The sequence below is a fragment of the Trichosurus vulpecula genome, chromosome 2 (assembly GCF_011100635.1).
Source record: "Trichosurus vulpecula isolate mTriVul1 chromosome 2, mTriVul1.pri, whole genome shotgun sequence".
NCBI lineage: Eukaryota > Metazoa > Chordata > Mammalia > Diprotodontia > Phalangeridae > Trichosurus > Trichosurus vulpecula.
The window spans coordinates 427,284,343-427,308,673 of NC_050574.1; the positions used below are offsets into that span (position 1 = coordinate 427,284,343).

Sequence of the window (24,331 nt, forward strand, 5' to 3'; positions counted from 1 at the left end):
TCAAACATCATTATTTTCAAATTTGTTTTATCTTCTAAGTTGTAGAATACAGTTCCTTGTATTTTACCTAAGTAAAAGGCAACACTGTTTTACTGCTTTTCAGCTTCAGATCTATCTAAGATTAATCTCTGCAGTGCATAAATGGCTTAGGTAGCTTTATATCCATTTTGAAAATAAGAAGTCTGAGACATATAGAGATTAATTGAATTTCTTCAGGCCTTAGTAAGAGATAAGTTCTGAACTCCAGAGTTCTTGGCTTCTAATTCTATGCTTACTTCATTAGTTGTAGATCATGCCACTCTCTAAATAAACTCCACAAAATTGTTTTATTCTGGCTCTGAAATGAAACTATATGAATAATTTATTCACATAGAATCAAATGTTGCAAGGGCCAATATGTATGCTATATTGACTGATATTTTCTTGGAGAATTAACAGTTCTATGGTTACATCTGGTTAATAGTCTAGAAGACCAAAGTTTCATTTTTACTGATCATTTATAAATCTATCTATCTATCTATCTATCTATCTATCTATCTATCTATCTATCTGCCTGTCTGTCTGTCTGTCTGTCTATCTATCTGTCTGTCTGTCTGTTTGTCTGTATGTCTGTCTGTCTGTCCATCTATCTACCTACCTACCTATGCATTTTATAGATTAGATCTATGATGTGTTGGTGTATGGAACTTTATTAAGAGGAAACTTCCTCTACCAATGTAGGTTGGTAACTTAGCTGAAATTTATAGTCATAAAGAATTGTTTAGAGAACTGAAAAGTTAAATTACTTGCCCAGAGTTATATACACATACTATGTACACACATACATACATATATACCCACACATGCATACATAATATACCCAACAGTCAGTGAAAAGAAAATTGTTATTATTATTATATTTATTGGAGGGGAGCACCCTTATCCACTCCTGAACTATATTTGAAACCAGCTCTTTCTGAGTCTGCCTACTGTAACCAGAATGGCCTTTGTTTTCTTTGAATGACTCAGCTTACCTCATTGAGCCTCTGGACACTGTGGCTTGCTCTTCCGGGGCAGGAGGCCCGGGGAGCATGCCGGGAAGCAGACAACTTCCTGTGTGATGAGTCATGGGGCTGGCTGAGGGGAGGGGTTAATGTCTATGCTAGGGGGAGGGGCCAACTCAAGAACCAATCGGCCCTGGTCATTCGGGCGGTGCTTGATGATGTCAAAAACCCTATAAGAGGGGAGAGGACAGCTTGAAGAGTTCTCTTTCCTTTTCCGGTTTGAGCCAGCGACCGTTACATCGTCAGTTACAGTTGCAGCTTCAGTTACAGACACAGACACAGCTGAGGCAGGAGCTGCCAGTAGCAGAGCTGACCTACGGGAGGAAGCTGAACAAAGACTTCAGGCCAGTGGGTAATCTTATTACCATCGAGGGGGAAACATGATTTTGCTTTACGCAATCATGCTTCTCTGTAGCCTCCTGGTTACTCTTTCAAGGCGTACTTATTGGGCCTGGAAGCTTTCGATCAACATATCAAAATGGGGCTGCTGGTTCATGGGTTGGTTACTGTGGAGCCTAAATAAATGTTTTGATTCTTCTGCCTTCTACTTTGAGAGTTTCTTATATCCGGCGATTCCGAACCTTTCAGACATGTTTATGATCCTCTTTGAGATTATAAACTCTGCCCTCCTGTTACATTTGGCGTCACGAACAGGAACGCTAGGTATAAGATCTCTATTTAGAAGCAGAACAATTTCAGAGGAAGAGATGAATATCCCAGGATGGGAGGATCCATTTTATTCCTCCCTAGCAAAAGAATTGGCTAAAAAAGCTGGACCCTGTGAAAACTGGGAACCAAGGCTACGGAGAGGAGATCCTAGGGATTTGGAAAAGTGTTTACGAGAAGTTGGGATTCAGTCAGGGGCATCACTATCTAGGCAAAGCTGGATAGTGTTATCAGCCTACCGGCTAGTATACGAAAGATTGAGATTAAGTGAAAGACATGGGGGCACTCCTACCCCACAGGAAGAAGGGGAATCTCAGATAGCAGAAGACCAAACTGACTCAAATGAGAACTTTTCTATTAATGTGGCTAAGAGCAACAGGAGACCAAAAAAGCCCAGAGTGCATTTCAACCCAGCCCAGAAAGAGCCTGACTGCCTGCTTCGTCCTAGCCATGGTGGCAGAGGAAGTGAGTGGGGGGAGAATGAGACAATGTTAGGGGCTGAGGCACAAAACACTACTGGGGTTCAGGATGTGCCTCACACAGAGAATAGGAGATGGTTAAATGATCAGACAAGGGCTCGACCCATACAAAGGAGGAAGACAGAAACCCGAGGTGAAGATTCAGTTACAAGGGAAATTCAGGAAGATTTCTCACCGCAAGAGGTCACAGATATTTTGAGTAGATTCAGCCAAAGAATAGGAGAACCATTGATATCTTGGATGGTAAGACTCAGTGATCAAGGGGCCGGTGGAATATCAGTAGATGGGACAGACTGCATGAGATTCATAGGTATCAGCCATGATCCTCTAGTTCAACAAGCTTTTAGGGAACATCATCAGCAAGGAGATGGTGATAGCAGGACTACTCTGTTGGCATTAGCCGCTGTGGGATGCAATAAGAGATATGCTACTGATTCTATGTGGCCCACTGAGCACAGACCCTGGTATTCACTTAGAGATTGTATCATGAGACTAAAGGAGGAGGTAATGAAGACTGCCATTATGATAGGAACTGCAGACAAATATTACAATGATCCAATGGAACTGCCTCATAGGAATTTAATAATTAGGACAGCTCCCCCTGCTTATAAACAACTAATTTTGAATTTATTACTTGGAGAAGTAGGGAGCCATCTTACAACAGTGATAAATAAGATTTTACAGTTACATGACTTAGGTGACTGGGGAAGGGATAGATCTCCTCGAGAGAGAAGGGTGAATAACCAGCAAACTTGGCGCCAAAGGAGAGTAACAAGGAAAGAAATGTTTACTGCTTTATTGAGAGCAGGAGTAGGTTTTGAAATGATAGATGGAATTCCAACCAATGAATTATATAGAATGTACAGAGATAGAGGACTTGATAACACGAGAAATAGGGAAATAAGAACTGCTCCTGCAAGCCTACAAGCCACTCAGACTGAAGGTGACCTTGTGTGATTAACGGATGAAAACTTGTACATTTGGGGAAAGGCTGGGAGGACAATCTTAGTCTCTATCTAGGGTGGGATCCTCTTGGCTTCCTCATTATGTTCCTTTTGAAAAGAAACATTTCCCACCTGAGTTTGGCTCTGATGTTGGATCTTTGCATAACTGAAATCTCAACCAAACTTGAGATGATTTTATTTGAAGAATTATAGTCCATACTTGTCTATTCTTTTTGTCCTTTGTTTTGGCTAACCTTGTTGCTAGTTTTGTTTCCTTCAGGCTTAAGCACCCTGCACTTTCCGGTGACTGCCTAAGCATGTAGCATTCTTGGAATTCCTGCCAGCTCGTTAAAGAAATGACCTCTGGAATGGGACTTTTTGGGGGCAGGGCCATCTCTACATCCAATTTCAGCATGAAGAAGCTATGGAAAATGAGACCTTCACCCCTCACCCCAAGATTTTGAGCCCCAATCGTTCAAGGGGGGTGGAAATGATGATAGTGTTCTGTTTACTTATTTTGTGTTATCCTTGCTGTGTTGTTTTATTGTTATGATATTATTGATCCTATGTAATGGATACAAGGATTTAGGGGTGGACATTTGAATTATTAATAATTATTTTGGGGATGATTGATTGAAGAGATTATTTTGCTGGGATCTAGGGGTGGATCGCATTTGAATCGTTAACCAATGTTTGGGAATGTCACTGAATGATATGTTTTGCTTTATTGTGAATGATATGTTTTAGTTTCCTTTGTAATTGAATCACAATGTATGTTCTAGGATACATGGCTGATTAGATTATGTATCCTATAACAAGGGGTGGAGTGTAACCAGAATGGCCTTTGTTTTCTTTGAATGACTCAGCTTACCTCATTGAGCCTCTGGACACTGTGGCTTGCTCTTCCGGGGCAGGAGGCCCGGGGAGCATGCCGGGAAGCAGACAACTTCCTGTGTGATGAGTCATGGGGCTGGCTGAGGGGAGGGGTTAATGTCTATGCTAGGGGGAGGGGCCAACTCAAGAACCAATCGGCCCTGGTCATTCGGGCGGTGCTTGATGATGTCAAAAACCCTATAAGAGGGGAGAGGACAGCTTGAAGAGTTCTCTTTCCTTTTCCGGTTTGAGCCAGCGACAGTTACATCGTCAGTTACAGCGACCGTTACATCATCAGTTACAGTTGCAGCTTCAGTTACAGACACAGACACAGCTGAGGCAGGAGCTGCCAGTAGCAGAGCTGACCTACGGGAGGAAGCTGAACAAAGACTTCAGGCCAGTGGGTAATCTTATTACCATCGAGGGGGAAACATGATTTTGCTTTACGCAATCATGCTTCTCTGTAGCCTCCTGGTTACTCTTTCAAGGCGTACTTATTGGGCCTGGAAGCTTTCGATCAACATATCAAAATGGGGCTGCTGGTTCATGGGTTGGTTACTGTGGAGCCTAAATAAATGTTTTGATTCTTCTGCCTTCTACTTTGAGAGTTTCTTATATCCGGCGATTCCGAACCTTTCAGACATGTTTATGATCCTCTTTGAGATTATAAACTCTGCCCTCCTGTTACACCTACCTAGTACATCATTTGCATATAAAAGGAAATAATATCTATGATTTGAGTCATCTGTAAGGAATATCCTGTCTTTCAAAGTAAATAACTGGTCCAAATGCTAAGAACTATTATCATCAAGCAACTTCCCTGGCAACATTTCCCCAAAGTTTTTAAAAAAAATTGCATAAATCTTGCAAGAGATTTTGCAAAGGGAATAGGTATACTTTAGTTTGCTCCAAGATTGTACAATGATGATGATTCCATTTGTAAAATTCTTCCAATGGTTTGGCAGTAAAAATAAAAATTATTAGGGGCATAGTATTTCCAAGTATACTACAAAGTTCCCTATAAGTTCAGAATAGAAGTGAATATTTTAAATCTTTTACTTTAATCTGACATAAAATAAGATGGAATCAATAACTAATTAAGAAGACAAAGGAAACCACAATGAAATCAAAAGAACACATTTTACAGGGATTAATTCTAAAAACAGAAAGCAGTCAAATAATCTAATGCAGTATCAAAAGTCACAATATACTAAATGTATGTGTACACAGACATAGACATACATATGTATTGATGATTATAGCAATGTATATGTCTAGTTTTTTTTTCTGGGAGCTCCAAATACAACCTACTTTTTCATAGTACTTGATCTCGTAGTCCAGAATGGCTCCATTGGAAAACTCAGGTGCTTGCCATGAGAGGGCAATGCTATTTTGGGATGCCCAGTCCTTCCTTACATTACCTATGAGGGATGGTGCTGAAAGGGAAAAAGAATAACTAAGAGTTAGTAAGAAAGGACTTCCATATTCTTTTCTCTAATGCTTTTACTTCCCATAAAAAAGTAAATTCTGGTTAAGGGCAAGGTAGATGACCTAATAAATTGTTTACATGATTTTTTTCTTCTTTTTATATTTAAGTCTCAGCATCTACTCCAGTAATCCTAGTTAAAATATTAAAGGAAATTTAGAAGCAGCACTAAGGAAATACAGAATAATGAAACAATCCCAAATCACTTTCACCATTCACCGCCCTCCCTCATACACATATGCTGCTGGATGAAAGTAGTGAAAATTATACAACCATTCTTATTGGATGTACATATATGTTATACAACCTGAGCTCAACCATCATCTGTGGTAGGTAATCCTTCTATCCATGTTTTGTCAATTTACTATATGTTTTGCCATAGAGATCTTTTGAACCCTTTCATCTCTTTTCAAACCTTCCATGGGTTTCCTTCCCCTTGATCCTATCAGCTGAGAAACTTGCCTAATATTTTACTAAAAAATTAAGGCAACTTTCCATAAGCTGCCTCTTATCCCCTTTCCCTTATCACATATCACTCAGATGCCTTCTTTCACTATCTCCTCCTTTGCCCATATCTAAAAAAGATGATGTGGCCTTACTTCTTATCAAGGCTAACCCCTCTACCTACTCAACCAATCTCATTCCTTCCCATCATCTATAGCATATCGCTCCATCCGACTTTGCTACTTTATCACTTATTGTATATTTTTTTTGTTTATTTATTTTAGTTTCCAACATTTGCTTTTATAAAATTTTGAGTTCTAAATTTCCCCTCTCCTTCCTCTCTCCCCTTTACAAGACAGTGTGAAACCTGATATAGGCTACACATGTATGGTCATATTAAACAAGAGAGAATGAAAATAAATGATAGATAACATGACTAGTACTTAACATATGTCCACATTAGTCATGTTATATATCATTTATTTTCATTCTTTCCTTGTCCACTGGCTCATTCTCTACCTCCTACAAGCATGTATCTCACATGCTGAAAAAACCCCTCACTTAATCCTTCCATCCCAGATAACTATTATCCAATATTTCTTCTACCTTTTCTGGCTAAATTCCTTGAAAAGACTGTCTACTTTGGAGAGGAAAGTACCTTCAAGGGATAGTAGGGCTAGGAGCAGGGAGCAACTTTCCATATAATTTTTCAACATTTATTGAAAGCTAAAATGTACTGACTGCCAAACTCCCATTTCCTTTCAGGCTTTTATTGTTCTTGGGATCTTTATACTGAGCTCCATACCCTCCAAGAACCTTCAAGTGATATAGGCTTTATTCTTCTTCTAGGAATTAGTCTCCCAAAACCTTAAGAAAAAAAATCATCCCAAGAGACAGTTAATGTGACTTTGTCAGCAGTGGATTTGATTTATGCAGTAGGCCTAAGTGAAAACCTGAATTGTAATGGTGAAAACATTAATTGATTTGTACCACACATGTTAAGAATTTCCTGAATTGCTTTACTTAAAAAATACATGAAAAGGTTACTCCAGTCTAGTAGGAAAAGCATTGGATCTGGAATATTAGTTTTTGTTTGAAAGGTCTGACATTGACTACCTGTGTGACCTTGGCTGAGCCACTTGCCTGTTTCATTCTCTGTTTATGTAGGCATTCTTGCTTTATCAACTGGGACAGTATGAAGATAAAAATGAAATTATGGACATTAAAGTATTTCAGTAAGTTAAACATGAATAAAGACAGTCTAGTACTGGTATCTTTATTTTCTCTCCTGTCACTCTGTACTTATCTCCTAACAGTCCAGCTTTTGACCTTATCATTCCACCAAAAAAACTGCCTCCAAAGTGACCATTGATCCTTTATTTGCCAAATCCAATATCCTTTTCTCAATCCTCATTCTAATTGAACTTTCTGAAATCTTTAACACTGTTGATAACCCTCTCCTCCTTCACACTTTCTTCTCTTTAGGTTTTCAGGGCACCACTTTGCTGGTTCTTCTCCTACTATCTGAGTACTCCTACTCAGTCTTCTAAGCTGGTTCCTCATTCAGACCATGCCCTGTAATTATAAGTGTCCCACACGATTATGTTTTGGGCCTTTATCTTTTCCCCACTCTTGATCTCATCAATTTCCATAGATTTGGTTTCCATCTCTATGCTGATGATTCTCAGATTTACCTATCCTGCCCCAATGTCTTTGTCGATCTCCAATATCACATCTCTAGCTGCCTTTCAGACATATCAAATTGATGTCCAGTAGACACCTTAAGCATAAAATTTCCAACACTAAGCTCATTGTCTTTTCCTCTCCTTATCTCTGCCTGATGGCTTCCTACAAGTTCCAGCTAAAATCCCATTTGCTACAGAAATCATTTCCCAAACCCTTTTAATTCTAGTGCCTTCTTTGTGTTAGTTATTTCCTATTTATCCTGTTTATGTATATTTGTTTGTTTGTTGTTTACCTCATTAGATTGTGATCTCCTTGAGGTCAGGTTTGGTCTTTTGCCTCTTTCTGTAGTAGGCACTCAATAAATGTTTATTGATTGATCATTCTATGTGTCTGTCTGTATCTTTCATCTATCTATCTATTTATCTTTATTTTTGCTGCTCTTGATTGGTGGGGACTGGAGGAGGATGACATTTTCAGCTCTATGCTTTTGGAAAATCACTTTGGTAGTTGAGCAGATGATGAATTTGAGTGGGTAGAAACTTGAAGCAGAAAGATCAATTAAAAGGCTAATTCCAAAGGAAGACCTTGAAGCTCATGACTGACATCCCCGTCCCAAACAAGTGCCCTAGATGTCTGTACTGGTGTGTAGTGGAAGCCCTTCCCAGAAGAGAAACTGAGGGTGATATCTAGGCACTGAAGGGGGGAGATGCTGACATGAAGATGCAGATAATTTTATCTAACTCCCTTGATATTTTCAACAATCACCTGCCAACACCATGAAGTTTAGAAGTCACTCTCCACTCCCAACCTATGGTTAATCTCATCCTCTATGGCAAGCAACACTCACTATCTTTTACCCTCCCAATTCCTGTGATACTGAATTGCCAACTACCTAAGACTAAGCCATCCTTCTCTCCCACCTCTGTCACTTGTTTTCTTATCCAGTTTGCCTGCCACTTTTATTGTAATCTCTAGAATTCCTCTTCCTTGATGAACAACCTTCCCTTTACTTTAGACTTTTTCATCTTGCTTTTTTCCATATTCTGGCACTCATAGAGGCTTGGCTTTCTCTAAATGATACTGAAGCCTTGGTCATGCTCTCCAGGACCAGAATTACTTTTGCACACCCTTCAAGATAATTTTCCCAAAAGATGGATCCAGAATATTTCTTGCTCCCCATTGCCAAACTTTCCCTTTGCTTCTATCACTCAATTGCTTCTTCTGTATTGAGGATCATGCCATGCAAATTTATTACTCAATCTTGATCTTGGCAGCAGTTATTTACTGGCTGCTAGGACATTTTCTCTCCTTCCTTAAAGAGTTCAATATCTGACATACAGTCTTTCTCTTCATCTAAATCTCTTCTCTTACAGTAGGAGAAACATTCATTCTCCTCTCAAGCTCCTGAATTTCCCAATTGTTTAGCCTCCACAAGCTTCTTGATCTACCCTTCTATTCCACCTCAGATTCACAGAGGTCACACTCTGACCTGGCTTTTAATCACAAGCATTCCTTTTCCATAAGCAAGAAATCCAAAATTAGTCTCTCTATGCTGTATTGCTCCTAAACTTATTTTTCATTCTCACTGTGACCTCCAATCACTCTATACTTCAGTATTTTCCTAAGCCATCCCCTGTTTGCTGACTTAACTTTTATCCCTTCTTGATCTTGAGGATATGGGAAACCACTGCAACCTTGCATTGTGTGTGGTTCTTTGTACTATTTGTACTCACACTTTGCCAACCCAATTCTGAATCATTTCTACATCTACCTCCCCAATTACTACTTAATGGCTGCTAAACCTTCATGAATCCTGTCCCTTTTAGGATTGAATATAAACCCTTTTAATTTTTAAAGGTCTTCACACCATGGCCCCAATATACCTTACTAATGTTCTTATATACATATATTGGTATCCTTTGCAGGTCAGGTAGATGGGCCTTTTTGCTCTTCCTCTGATATAACACTCTTTCTCCTGCCTCCATGCCTGTTCTATATGCCTATGTAACAACAATGCTGCTTGCAGCTGCTGTGGAGGTGTAAGGCCAATAACACCAGCACATGGGAGGGCTGCTAGTACAGTTTCTTTGGTCTGCTCTTCTAAGGAAATCAGTTTTAAGGGGTTTACAATCTCACTTTAATTAAATATACATTTAACATTCCTTTAGTTCAGGGGAAAAAGTCAGTGCCCTGAACTTCAGAGAAACCACAAACAAAAATTACAAGCAGAAATTACATAAGCAGAGCAAATAACACAAATCAGCAGACAGATCTTATGTCTGTCCATAACAATACATACATAGTTACCAGAGAGAGAAGCACCAACCTCTGGGTTTTCAAAGCTGGGGGGCTCCTTAACAGCTCCCCAGGGTCTCATCTGGTCAAAGCAAAATGCTAACCTCAGTGTATATATACACTCCTTCAGGGTCAGAGACTGTCACAACCTTGTGACTCAGGCTTTCTTGTGACTTAAGCAGCTCATCAAAGACTCTTGACTCAGTCAAACACTCGATTCAAACAAAGGCAAGGCTCAATCAAAGGCACTTGATTACCTTAGTGCTGAGAAGTACTCCAAAAGAAAAAAAAACAGCAAAAAAGTCCCACTTTGCTTGCCATTACAGCCTAGAATGAATAAACTTTATCTTCCTCTCTTCCTCCTAGAATTACTGCTCTTTGAAGCACAGCTCAAGCTCTACATTCTACCTGAAGCCTTTCCTGATGCCCTACTTACTAATGCCTCAATATCCCCAAATTGTCTTGTATTCAGTTTGTATCTGTTTGTTATATACTTTAATATGTGCATGTTGTTTGTTCTAATAGAAGTTAAGCTCCTTAACATAAAATGTAAAGTCTATGTCTAACATTCTTATTAATAATTGTTGAGTTCATAAGAAAGAGGGGGATAAACCTGCCTATGATATGAATTCAAAAAGCAAAACCATTTAGAAACAGCTAAAAAGAGTAACTATTTTATACAAAAGAGGTACAAGAAGAAGAAAGGATACAGAGGATTTAGAGGGGGGAGGAGGGCTGGTAGTTCTGGTAACCTACTTTCATCTGGAATGGGTTTAAGAGGGAATGATACATATATTTAGAAGAGTATAAAAGTCTTCTAAATTTAGAAGAAATAAAATGGTAGGGGTTTAGTGAGGGGCAGAGGACAAGGGAGGGATTAGGACAAGGGAGGGATTTTTAGAGGGGAGAATGAGGGAATGGGTAAAGGGTGTTTAGATTAATGGGAATGGGGGGATAGGTGAGGGATCCTTAGAGGGGGGGAAGGCAAGTAATAGGAGGGTAGGGTGGCTGGCAGAGGAGTGGGGCAGGCAAGTGATAAGAAGGCAATGTAGTGGGTAGAAGTAAAGTAGAGGAGGCAGGAAGGATAGGAAACAAAAGATATGTACAAACATAAAAAAACAAAGATCAGGAGTAGATTATGTTTGGGAAAGTATATGTCTATATATGTATGTATATATGTATGCATATGTATATATCTGTACGTGTATGTATATATCAAGAAATATCTAAATTATATTGTAGCCTTCTGTGGGGGTGGGGGAGAGGGTTAAAAAGAACAAAGTTAAAAAGTACACAGCAGAGAACAAAAGAAAACACAAGGAAGCAAAGAAAAGATGGACAATTCTCAACACAAGGTGTAGTATCATACAGGCTTTCTTGAAATGAAAATTTATTATTACATATTTTGAATCCTCTCCTATGTTCTGCTATAGACATGACATCCTTTTTTCTTTCTTACTTTATATTTAAGTTTCAACATTTAAGTTCATGATACGTTTTTGTTTCTTTTCTCTATTTTATGTTTGTTTTCTGATAAAATAAAATAAAAAAACTCTTTTAAAAAAAGAACTTAAGTTCCTTGAGGGCAGAAACTGTTTCACTTTTTTTTCCTTGTATCTACAGCACCTAGCCCAGTCCCTGAAATAAAGTAGATAATAAATGCTTGTTGATTGTTGATGGATCTACTCCTTATCAGGATCCAACTTTTTCCTCATTCACCTAGCAGTCTCCTTATCATCTGATATTACTACATTAGTAGGGAAGAATATTTTGTTCAGAGCAGTATTATGATTAGATCTATAGTTATATATCTCATCGCAAATGCTTAGATTGATGTGTTGTGCATTATTCTCTTTTAAGTGTTATTAGCATAAATTAGCATAACCAAGATGTGATTTTTTCTGGAGGAATTGATAAAATTGAGTTCCTTAGTCTTACATGTTTCCCTTTGACTTCTGCAGTGACAGTTGAAGACTGAAAGAAATGGTGCAGAGGGTGATAGGAATCATAGCATATGGGGCCATCAGTAGGCAATAATTTAACTCTGGGGACTCTAAAAGTTATATTGTTATCTAAGAGTACCAAACAAGGTGATACAATCCTGAAAGAACTGAAATCCACATAGTTAAAAATATTGGAAGCAACTTGCTAGAAAGGAAAGAACATTGACTCTGGAGTCAAAAGCCATGGATTCAAATCCTACCTACCACCATGGGCCTCAGCTTTCTAATCTGTAAGAGAAAGGGATTGGTCTCTAAGATCCATTTCAGTTCCAGTGCTATAATCCTATGATGACAGATTCATTATAAATGAAACCAAAAGGTGTAAGGAGATTGCAGATTCTTAGAAAAATGTCTCCCAGTTTCTTCAAGGAATGAATAAATAAATTTTTGGGTTTCTTGTCACTGTGTCTATGGGCAAAAAATGAAACAAAACAAAAAATAGCACCTCGCATGGAATGCTTGGTCATCTCTTTGCAGTGCTCATGATGAGAACAGGCAAAGAGTCTATAATAAACATAGTTGCAACTTATATGTCAACATCAGTTGTTAGGGATGATAAAGAAGAAAAATTCTAAGATAACTGGAAGATATAACTTGATATAAAATACCTCTTTAATGATATGGTTAATAATATGGTGTAGAATATGCCCCATGATTAAAAACTGAATGAAGTTAAAGATTACTTCTAAGACTCATGTTCACAGAGCATGCATATTTTTTAAGAAGCCAGTTAGAAAGCAATGAATGTTGCCAGTGCTAAACAGCTTTAGGAATAAGGAGAAAGAGTTATTCTATAATTTCATTATTATAGGAAATGGCCAGATGGGGAAAATCCCTCTGCCAATATAGGTTGACTTTTATCTTCAATATGTATTCATAGAGAGTTTCTTAATGCACTGAGAGATTAAATGACTTGCATAAGGTCACACAAAATCAGTTTATTTTAAAAGCTGAATTTTAATTAGCTCCAAGGGAGCCTATCTATTATACTACACTGCCAAATAACTTTTCCAAACTAAAACAAACTATATCTCAGCAAACAGGAGTCAGATAACCATGAATGAGAGTCATTTCAGAGTCAGCTCTAATGGTGAAGCTAGATTATTTGTTGTCTAGAGCAAAGGTGAAAATTAACACCCTCCTTCTGGGAGGGCAAAGATGAGAGTTACTTACTATTATTAGGAGTTCTTATTGAGTCATTTGTTAAAGCAAACTGTTAACTGAAGAAAAGTTGAAATGGCTTATCACCATTTTAGGGGCATTTGATGTAAAACTGTTGCCACAATGAGGCCCAGAAACCCCCTTACCCAAAAAATGTTTAATCACCTTGAAAAATTAAAAAACCTAGCAGCCAGGGACTTGGAAACCCAGTTATAAATACAAGTTCATTCACAAAAATAAATTATGGAAAAGAATGATGGAAGATTACAAAATGTAATGCCTTCTACCACACTGGCAAATACTGAAAGGGAAAACAAACCAATAAAAACATTGCTGAGAGACTCAGCTAAACTAGATCATATTCAAGGGAATATATAGGTGAAACTGAATAATGACACATAAATGTGAATTGTCGACATTTCTATAGCTACTGATTTTCAAATTGGATGTCAGTGGAAGCATTATATATGGATTCTAGCACCTTAACTCCTGATGTGTTATGTTGAGAAATGTACTGAACAAATACCAGGGAAATGTTTTTGCTATTAAACAAATATAAAGGCCCATAGGAATAAAGTTTCAAGATATCTCAAAGTGAGGAAAATTCCAAAATAAAAGAAAATTGATAGTGACTGTTAAAAACAACAAGAAAAAATTAGTGAAGAAGCAGTAGGATTGCTGCTACATATACCTACTTTTTCATAAAGATTTCTTTGTGAGAGTTGTCTCCACCTGTTTTAAGGGTGCCCTTATCTGAAAATATAACAATAGGACAGGAAGGCTTTCATAAATGATTCTCTACATTAGACCACTTCTTCACAGTCATATAATTGATTTGATAACTATAAAAGATACAGGGTCCCGTAGTATTTTTGCTGTTATAGTTATTATATGTTTCATAAAAGCATTTGACTCTGTAGAGCAAAAGTCACCCTTAAAGTTTTCCCCTTAACAAAGTATTACCTATGCATATGCTAAAATCTGTAAAGGTTCCAGATATATCTACAGTGTCAACTTTTTTCAATGATTCCCTGATTATCAAATGAGACAGACAATAGAGAGATGTAGGGTAGAAGAGAGAGAAACAGCTCCAGTGAATTGTTTGCCACTATCATGGAGGATGTTTTAGGAAAAGTTCAAATGCAAGAATAATTCTCAAGAGATAGTGAAGTTCCCTAGATACTTTTGAAAGGTGATAGTGCTGATTTAATCAATGTCTAGAGAACTTTAGTCAGTCAGTCAAATTTATTAAGAATTTACTATAGATGGGGACTTCTGGGAGCCAAGATGGCAGAAAAAGCAGGAAATCACTGTCACTCTCCCACATTGACTTCTAAAAAAACAAAAATAGCATCCCAGAAAAAAAAATCCTGGAACAGCAGAGGCAGTGAAAAGATGGAACAGTCTTTTAGCCTGGGAAACTTAGAGGATCAGCAAGAAAGGTCTGTTTTACTTGGATGAAAGGGGAACACATTCTAAGATAGGAAGTTTCCTAGCAACCCAGCTGCAAGCCTCACCTCAATAAACCAGTGAGAGATTATGAGTGCTGGGTTGGTGGAGCAAGCAAATACCAATTCCAGGACTCCTCACATGCCTTGGCATAGCCAGGGGAATCAGCAGACTCTAGTTTAGAGGTCCACCACATGCTCTGGCACAGCCCCTGGCAGGCAGGCATCCTCCAGGAGCTGGACTGCCCCATGCTTCCATGAAGCACAAGGAGGACCAACATCCTCCAACAATGGGACCTCTCCACTCTCTGGCACAGTCTTGGGTGGGAAGGATTCCTCCAGCAACCAGACGTCCACATATTTCAGTGTAGCCCTGAGGAAATGCAGAAAAAGCCCTTAGCACCTCACTGGCCTCAGCACATGCCAGACACTAGCACTAGGACCCTAGCTCAGCACCAGGTAAACTGACAGACTCCTACAGTCTCCAGCTGCCAGCTCCTGAGGTCCTAGCACACAAAGTCAGTGACCACATTCCTGGCCCCAAGCACAAGAACCTTGGGACGATGCCCTAGGTACCCCAGAAGGAGAGTTCAATTTTAAAAGCTAGGACATAGGGAAACAAGATGAGTAAAAAGCAAAAATGAACACTGGCCATAGAATCTTTCTCTGGGGATAGGGAAGATCAAAACACAAATTCAGAACAGGACAACATTATCAATATACCCACATCTGGAACCTTAAAGGGGAATATGAATTGGTCTCAAGCCCAAAGAGCCTTCTTGGAAGAGCTCAAGAAGGATTTTAAAAGTCAAATGAGAGAAGTAGAAGAAAATTGGGAAAAGAGGTAAGAGGTATACAAGAGATAGTCAATAACTTGTAAAAGGAGGGACAAAAAATTCACTGAAGAAAATAAGTCTTGGGGTAGCTAGGTGGCACAGTGAGCAGAGCACTGGCCCTGGAGTCAGGAAGATCTGAGTTCAAATCTGGCCTCCAACACTTGACACATGTACTGGCTGTGTAACCTTGGGCAAGTCACTTAACCCCAACTGCCCTGCCTAAAACCAAAAAACAAACAAACAAAAAAAGAAGATAAGTCTCTAAAAAATGAAATCAGCCAAATGAGGGGAAAAAAGTACACTGAAGAAAATAACTCCTTAAAAAGTAGAGTTGGCCAAATGGAAAAAGACTTTGGTTAATTTGATTAAATAAAGAAAGAAGAAAACTAAATTACTAGTAACAAAAATGAAAAGAGTGAATTCACCACCAATGAAGACAAAATTAAAGCAATAATTAGGAGCTATTTTGAGTGACTATGTCAATAAATCTGACAATCTTAATGAGATAGATGGATATTTACAAAATTCTTAATCACCAGATTAATAGAAGAAGAACTAAAATAACCCCATGTTAGAAAAAGAAATTGAACAAACCCTCAATGAACTCCCTAATGAAAAAATTTCCAGGGTCAGATGGATTTACAAGTGAAGTCTAATAAACATTTAAAGAACAATTAATTCCTATATTATATAAGCTAGCTGGAAAAAATAGGTGAAGAAATTCTTTTTAGGCTATAAAGATGGTGCTGATGGGTAAACTGGGAAGAGACAAAACAGAGAAAGAAAATAATAGACCAATTTCCCTAATGAATATTTATGCAAAAATTTTAAAATAAAATATTAGCAAAGAAATTACAATAATTTATCATGAGAATAATACACTATGACCAGATGGGATTCATACTAGGAATGCAAGGCTGATTCAGTATTAGGAAAATTATCAGCATCATTAACCACATCAATAACAAGATTAATAGAAATCATATGATTATCTCAATAGATGAAGAAAAAGCTTTTGACAAAATACAATACTCATTCCTTTTAAAAACACTAGAGTGCATAGGAATAAGTGGAGTTTTCCTTAAAATGTTAAGTATCATCTACTTAAAACTACAAGCAAAGATTATATGTAATAGGGGTAAGCTAGAAGCCTTTCCAATAAGGTAAGGAGTGAAACAAGGATGTCCGCTATTACCACTATTATTCAAAATTTTACTAGAAATGTTTGCTTTAGCAATAAGAGAAGAAAAAGAAATTGAAGCAATTAGAATAAGCAATGATGAAACAAAGCTTTAATTCTTTGCAGATGATATGATGGTATACTTAGAGAATCCTACGAAATCAACTAAAAAATCACTTGAAATTCTTAACACCTTTAGCAAGGTTGAAGAATTTGAAATAAACTTTGAAAAATCATTGGCATTTCTATATATTACTAACAAAGCCCAGCAGCAAGAGATAGAAGTAGAAATTCCATTTAAAGCCACTGTAGACCATGTAAAATATTTGGGAGTCTGCCTGCCAAGACACACCAAAGGAACTATATGAACACAATTACAAAACATTTTACACATAAATAAAGTCATATTTAAATAATTGGGAAAATATCAGTTGCTTATGGGTAGTCCAAGCTAAAATAATAAAAATGACAGTTCTCCCTTACTTATTCATACTAGTTGAACTACCAGCATTTTTATTTATTGATAGAGGCAGTTTCTTTATTTTATCCAGCTTAAATTTTTTAAAACATTTTTTCTAGGGGGTGGAGCCAAGATGGCAGCTGGAAAGCAGGGACTAGCTTGAGCTCCTCACTGAGTCCATTCAAAAACCTATAAAAAATGGCTCTGAACCAATTCTAAAACTGCAGAACCCACAAAATAGCAGAGGGAATCAGGGTTCCAGCCCAGGACAGCCTGGATAGTCTCTGCGTAAGGTCTATCCCGCACAGAGCTGGGAGTGGAGCAGAGAGGAGCAGAGCAGAGCCCAGCGTGGGCGGCGCAGACCAGCCAGACCAGGATCCGGGCAGAGTGTGCCCAAGCACCCTGAATGAGTAAGCTGCAGCAGTTACCGGACTTCTCAACCCACAAACACCAAAGACAACAGAGAAGGTTAGTGGGAATAGCTGCGGGAGTGGAAGGAGTTCGGGTTCAGCTACCACCCCAGGGGCAGCGGAGGTGGGGCAGCTACAGAACTACAGCTGAAGTTGCTTCCGGCCCCAGGCCCACCTGGTGGGAGGAATTAAGTGGTGGATCAGAGCAGGAGTGCAGAGCCTGCTGAAGATCTAAGTCCAATCTGGGTTGGGGGTTCTTGGAGAAGGAGGAGTGCTAGTGTGGCAGAGCTGGTGCATACCCCCAAGCGTGGAACATAGTTCTCTTAACTCTACAAGCAGTCATACCCTGCTGAAAAAGTCAAGGGTCAAGTTAGTTGGTTGGGAACATGGCCAGGCAGTGAAAACGCACCCAGATTCAGTCTCAGACTCTGGAATCCTTCTTTGGTGACAAAGAAGACCAAAACATACAGCCAGAAGAAGTCAACAAAGTCAAAGAGCCTACAACAAAAGCCTCCAAGAAAAACATGAACTGGTCTCAGGCCATGGAAGAGCTCAAAAAAGGATTTGGAAAAAGCAAGTTAGAGAGGTAGAGGAAAAATTGGGAAGAGAAATGTGAAGGATGCAAGAAAACCATGACAAACAAATCAATGACTTGCTAAATACCCCCCAAAATACTGAAAAATACACTGAAGAAAACAACACCTTAAAAAATAGACTAACTCAAATGGCAAAAGAGCTCCAAAAAGTCAATGAGGAGAAGAATGCCTTGAAAGACAAGATTAGTCAAATGGAAAAGGAGGTCCAAAAGACCACTGAAGAAAATGCTACCTTAAAAATTAGATTGGACCAAGTGGAAGCTAGTGACTTGATGAGAAATCAAGATATTATAAAACAGAACCAAAGGAATGAAAAAGTGGAAGACAATGTAAAATATCTCATTGGAAAAACCACTGACCTGGAAAATAGATCCAGGAGAGATAATTTAAAAATTATTGGATTACCTGAAAGCCATGATAAAAAAAAAGAGCCTAGATATCAACTTTCAAGAAATTATCAAGCAAAACTGCCCTGATATTCTAGAGTCAGAGCGTAAAGTAGAAATTGAAAGAATCCACTGATCACCTCTTGAAAATGATCCCAAAAAGAAAACTACTAGGAATATTGTCACCAAATTCCAGAGCTCCCAGGTCAAGGAGAAAATATTTCAAGCAGCCAGAAAGAAATGATTTGAGTATTGTGGAAACACAATCAGAATAATACAAGATCTAGCAGCTTCTACATCACAAGATCGAAGGGCTTGGAATATGAACCAAGAATCACCTACCCAGCAAAACTGAGTATCATGCTCCAAGGCAAAATGTGGATTTTCAATAAAACAGAGGACTTTCAAGCTTTCTCAGTGAAAAGACCAGAGCTGAATAGAAAATTTGACTTTCAAACACAAGAATCAAGAGAAGCATGAAAAGGTAAACAAGAAAGAGAAATCATAAGGGACTTACTAAAGTGGAACTCTTTTGTTTACATTCTTACATAAAAAGATGTTGTGTGCAATTCATGAGACCTTTCTCAGTATTAGGTTAGTTGAAGGGAATATATATGTGTGTGTGTGTGTGTGTGTGTGTGTGTGTGTGTGTGTGTGTAGACAGAGGGTGCAGAGTGTAATATCAATTAAGTAGGGCCATTCTTACTGTTTTAAAATGATTAATTGTCTTTGGCTGAATCTTACTAAGTGCTAAGCCCCAGGCCCAAACCCCTCTCTGTTAGGTGCTAAGCCTATGTGGGTATGAATTGGTACCTAAGATGGAGTTCCAGGTGTGACCAATGAAGGGAGGTGCTAACACCAGAGCCAATCGATGGAGTCTAAGTTCTGGTTGCCTGGATGATGTTTGATGACATCTGAAATTGTATAAAAAGAGAAGACAGAGCTATTTGCTTAAGGCTCTTACTCCTGGTGGCATGGGACTCTGGGCAACCACTCTAAGGGCCTTCTGGCTGAACTCAGGTGTTGATGGATTTCTTGGAAATTATGACATATATTTTGTCTGTTTGTAATTTGTTAGTATTTGCTCTGAAGTTCAGGGTGCTGGCTTTTTCCCCTGAACTAAATGAATGGCATTTGTATGCTGGATTAGAGTAAGATTGTTAACCCCTTAATGTTGCTTTCCCTAGTAAAGCATATCAAAAGAACTTGGGCTTGCAGTGTTCTGTGAGCTGGTTGTTGTTGGTTTTACACCCCCACAATAACTGCCAGCTGGATTGTTGAAACACAGGGTGAGTTGAATATGAAGGGATGATATCTAAAAAAATAAAATCAAATTAAGGGGTAAGAAAGGAATATATTGAGAGAGGGAGAAAGCAAGAGATAGAATGGGGTAAATTATCTCACAGAAAAGTGTCAAGAAAAAGGAGTTCTGTTGGAAGGGAAGAGGGGACAGGTGAGGGGGAATGAGTGAATCTTGCTCTTATTGGACTTGACATGAGGAGGGAATAACATACACAGTCAATCAGGTATCTTACCCCACAGGAAAGAAGGAAGAAGGGGATAAAAAAGGAGCAATGATAGAAGGGAGGGTACATAGGGTGAGGAGGTAATCAAAAGCAAACACTTTTGAATAGGGACAGGGTCAAGGAAGAAAACTAAATAAAGGGGGACAGGATAGGATGGAGGGAAATATAGTTAGTCTTTCACAACATGAATATGGCAGAAGTGTTTTACATAATGATGCATATGTGGCCTGTGTTGAATTGCTTGTCTTCTTAGGGAGGGTGGGTGGGGAGGGAAAAGGAGAGAAAATACAACAGCAGTGTGTGTCTCATACAATGAAACAGAGAGATAATAGTTTTAGCTGCCACTCATATCAATTAAGTTAAAAAAACATTTAGCAAGTTCTAGGCCATTGGTTCGCTCTCTATAAAGGATTTCAAGGAAAATACAGAAATACAGAAAATAATTTTACAGAATGAAATGGATGAATTGCAATCTTCACTGATGGAGGAAGTGCCCACAGATCCATTAAATTATATAAGAAATATATTTTTGGAAAAGGAATGTAAAGCAAGATGATATAGATCTTATTGTTGCATTCTAGTAGAAATGCAATAATTAGAGACAGCTGGTGGCACAGTGACCAAATCCTTGGGCTAGATCTCTAGTAGATCTGAACTCCATTGACAGAGCCAAGATGGCACTGTGAAAATAAGGAACTACCAGAGCTCTCTCCCAAATTCTGTCAGATACATCTAAAAAAGTGAATCTGAGCAAATTTGAGAGAGATAGAAGACACTAGTAGACTGAGAGGGGTAGGAGCACCAGGCATGCAGAACTGCACCAGACCATATCAACTGGGAATGGCAGAGGAATCCAGCCAGCACACCAGTCTGGGAGAGCACTGGGTAAGGAAAACACCACAGCAAGAACAAGACCAGGGCAGAAGTACTGGCTATGGCTGTGATCCAGCCCCAGGTCTCTCAGTCCAGGACTGGAGTCTGTAGAAGTGCAGAGCCAGCAACCTTGGGAGCAGTTAGCCCAGAGGCCTCCAACACACATTCTAAATGTTTGAAACTCACCTTCTTGAACTTCTGGGAGCCATGGTGTGCAGGCAAAATGATTCACATTCCTCCCTTGAATAACCCCAGAGAATAATACCTCAGGAGAAATAGAGGAGCAAGAAATGGGGCTTCAGTAGCGAGAGAAGTTGGGGAGAGGGCCCTTCCTGTTATGGCAGAAGGAGACTAGTGCAGGAAGAGAGGTGTCCCAGCAGGCCTCACCTTAGAAGAACAACAAGAGTAACTGAGTTCCAGGGGGTGGAGCTAACTAATGTCAACACCATGATCCCAGACATGGCTTTGCACAGCCAGGGGAAGTGGCAGAACCAACAAAGACAAGAAGTGAGACAACCCATGCTTTAGAACAGTGCTGGAGAAGAGGAGACTCCCAGGAACCAGATCACCCTTCCCCCTCACTTCAAGAAACCAGAGGCCATAGCATATAAAGCTAGATCCTAACACAAGAAACTTGGGACAGAGCCCCCTGAGCCCCAGAAGCAGAGATTCACTTCAGAAACCAGGATGAAAAAAGTGCAATGAAAAAAATTGTAAGAAGCTTTCAAAGATGATTTATTCATATTATGGAGAGAGGGAAGATCAAAATACCAATTCAGAAGAGGACAGGACAGACACTGTCTCCAGACCAAAAAGCATTCCTGGAAGAACACAAGAAGGACTTTAAAAACCAAATTAGGGAGGTAAAAGAAAAAATGGAAAAAATGGAAAAAATTCGCAGAGGAAAACAAATCTTTCAATGTAAAATTTCTAAAATATACAGGGAACTGAGCCAAATTTGTAGGAATACAAGTCATTCTCCAATTGAGAAATGGTCAAAGGATATGAACAGGCAGTTTTCAGAAGAAGAAATTAAAGATATCTATAGGCATATGAAAAAAATGCTCGAAATCACCACTGATTAGAGAAATGCAAATCAAAACAACTCTTAGGTACCACATCTCTTCTGTCAGATTGGCTAAAATGACAAAACAGGAAAATGATAAATGTTGGAAAGGATGCGGGAAAATTGGAACACTGTTACACTGCTGGTGGAGTTGTGAACTGATCCAGCCATTCTGGAGAGCAATTTTGAACTATGGCCAAAGGGCTATAAAAATGTTCATACCTTTTGACCCAACAATCCCACTTCTAGGGTTGTATCCCAAAGAGATCACACAAGTGGGAAAAGGACCCATATGTACAAAAATATTTATAGTGGCTCTTTTGGTAGTACCAAAGAATTGGAAATCAAGGGAATGTCCATCAATTGGGGAATGGCTGAACAAGTTGTGGTATATGAAGGTAATGATATACTATTGTTCTTTAAGAAATGGGAAAGACATGGACTTCATAATAACCTGGAAATACCTACAAGATATAATGTTGAGTGAGTGGAGCAGAACTAGGTGAACATTATACACAACCACAGATGTATGGCTTCTGTGATGACTAACCTTGATATACCTCACTCTTCTGAGCAATACAAGGTGCAAAGACAACTCCAAAGAACTCATGAAGGAGAGAGCTATCTACATCCAGAAAAAGAACTATGGAGACTGAATGCAGATTGAGGCAAACTGTTTGCTCTCCTTTTATTTCTTTTGTTATTTTTCCCTCTCTTTCATTTTTTCTTTTGTTTTTTTTCTCTTTTGTTTCTTCTTTCTCATGATTCATTCCATTGGTTATAATTCTTTACAACTTGACTATTGTGTAAATAATTTCAATGCGAATTTATATGTAGAAGATATATGGGATTCCATGCCAACTTGGGGAAGGAGGTCGGGAAGAAAATCTGGAACACAAAATCATGCAGAACTTAGTGTTGTAAACTAAAAGAAATATTATCAAAAATATATTCTCTACAAAAAAGTAAAATCGGTGAATTGTTTAAGCAGAATCAGAATATAAATGGAGAAAATGTCTCATTGAAAAGTAACATTAACCAAATTGAAAAGGAGTTGGAGAAGATAAAGGAAGAAAACAAAACATTAAAAATTAGTATTGGGCAAGTAGAAGTTAATGGCTCTATGAGACATCAAGAATCAGTCAAACAAAATCTAAAGAATGAAAAAAATAGAAAAAACCGTGAAATATCTGATTGGAAAAACAGCAGACCTTGAAAATAGATCCAGAAGAGACAATCTAAGAATTAGTAGTCGACTGGGAAGCCATGATGACAGAAAGAGTCTGGACAGTATCTTCCATGAAATCCTTAAGGAAAATTGCCTGGAGGTCCTAGAACCAGAGGGTAAAATTACCATTGAAAGAATCTATCTATTATCCCCTGAAAAAGATCCCAAGTTGAAAACATCAAGAAATATTATAGCCAAATTGCAGAACTACGAGGTCAAGGAGAAAATACTGCAAGCAGTTAGAAAGAAACAAATCAAATATCAGGGAATTACATTCAGGATCATGCAGGATCTTTCAGCTTCTACATTAAATGACAGGAGAACTTGGAACTTGGAATGTGATATTCCAAAAGGCAAAGGATCTCGGAGTACAACCAAGCATCAACTACTTAGCAACATAATTTTCCAGGCAAGGAGATGGTCATTCAATGAAATAAGAGAATTCCAGACCTTCCTGATGAAAAGGCCAGAGCTCAATGGAGAATCTGATCTCCAAATACAAAACTCAAGAGAGACATAAAAAGGTAAATGGGGGGAAAACACTTAGTTAATCAATAAGGCTAATTAGTTAAATCCTTATATATTATTATTTTGTTTTATATATGTTTTACATATATTTGTCAATCTTGGGAACAGTGAACTTATTACGACAATTAAAAGGGACATTCATAGACTGTGGGTATCAGGGTAAAATAACCAATATAATGATAAAAATAAAATTAAGAGATATAAAGGGATGGTTCTGGGAGAAGAGGTAAGGATGTAGTAGAAAAGGGTGAATTACATCACATGAAGAGGCACAAAAACATGTGGTAGTAGAGGGAAAGAAGGGAGGGAGAAGAGCAGTATTTGAGCTTTACTCTCATTGGATTTGGTTCAAGAAGGGAACAACCTGTTAAGTATGGAAATCTAACTTGTCCTACAGGCAGTAGGAGGGGAAATGGGGAAAAAGGGAGGGTGTGGTCAGAAGGGAGGGAAGAAGTAGCCAGGGGAAAAGGGTAAGATAATGGAGGGGAATCAAGAAAGAGGGTAAACTGAGGAAGGCAACGGTCAAAAGCAAAACTCTTTTGAGGATTGGAAGGGGAAAGGGACAAATAAAAGCATAAACAGTGAGGAAATAGGATGGAGAAAAAGACAGAGATAGCTATCATAACTGTGAATGTGAATTGGATGAACTCTCCTATAAAATGGAAGTGAATAGCAAAATGGATTAAAAACCATAATCCTATGATATGCTGTTTA

General features: G+C 38.5%; 1 protein-coding gene across 1 annotated transcript in view; it reads right to left on the reverse strand.

The window, feature by feature from the left end:
• The window catches only part of EPHA6 (EPH receptor A6), a 1,226,126-nt gene that overhangs the window by 502,028 nt on the left and 699,767 nt on the right, over positions 1-24,331 (reverse strand). The window contains exon 6 of the mRNA XM_036746072.1: positions 5,317-5,441. Coding sequence (XP_036601967.1) covers positions 5,317-5,441 — 125 coding nt within the window. The remainder of the gene's footprint in view (positions 1-5,316; positions 5,442-24,331) is intronic.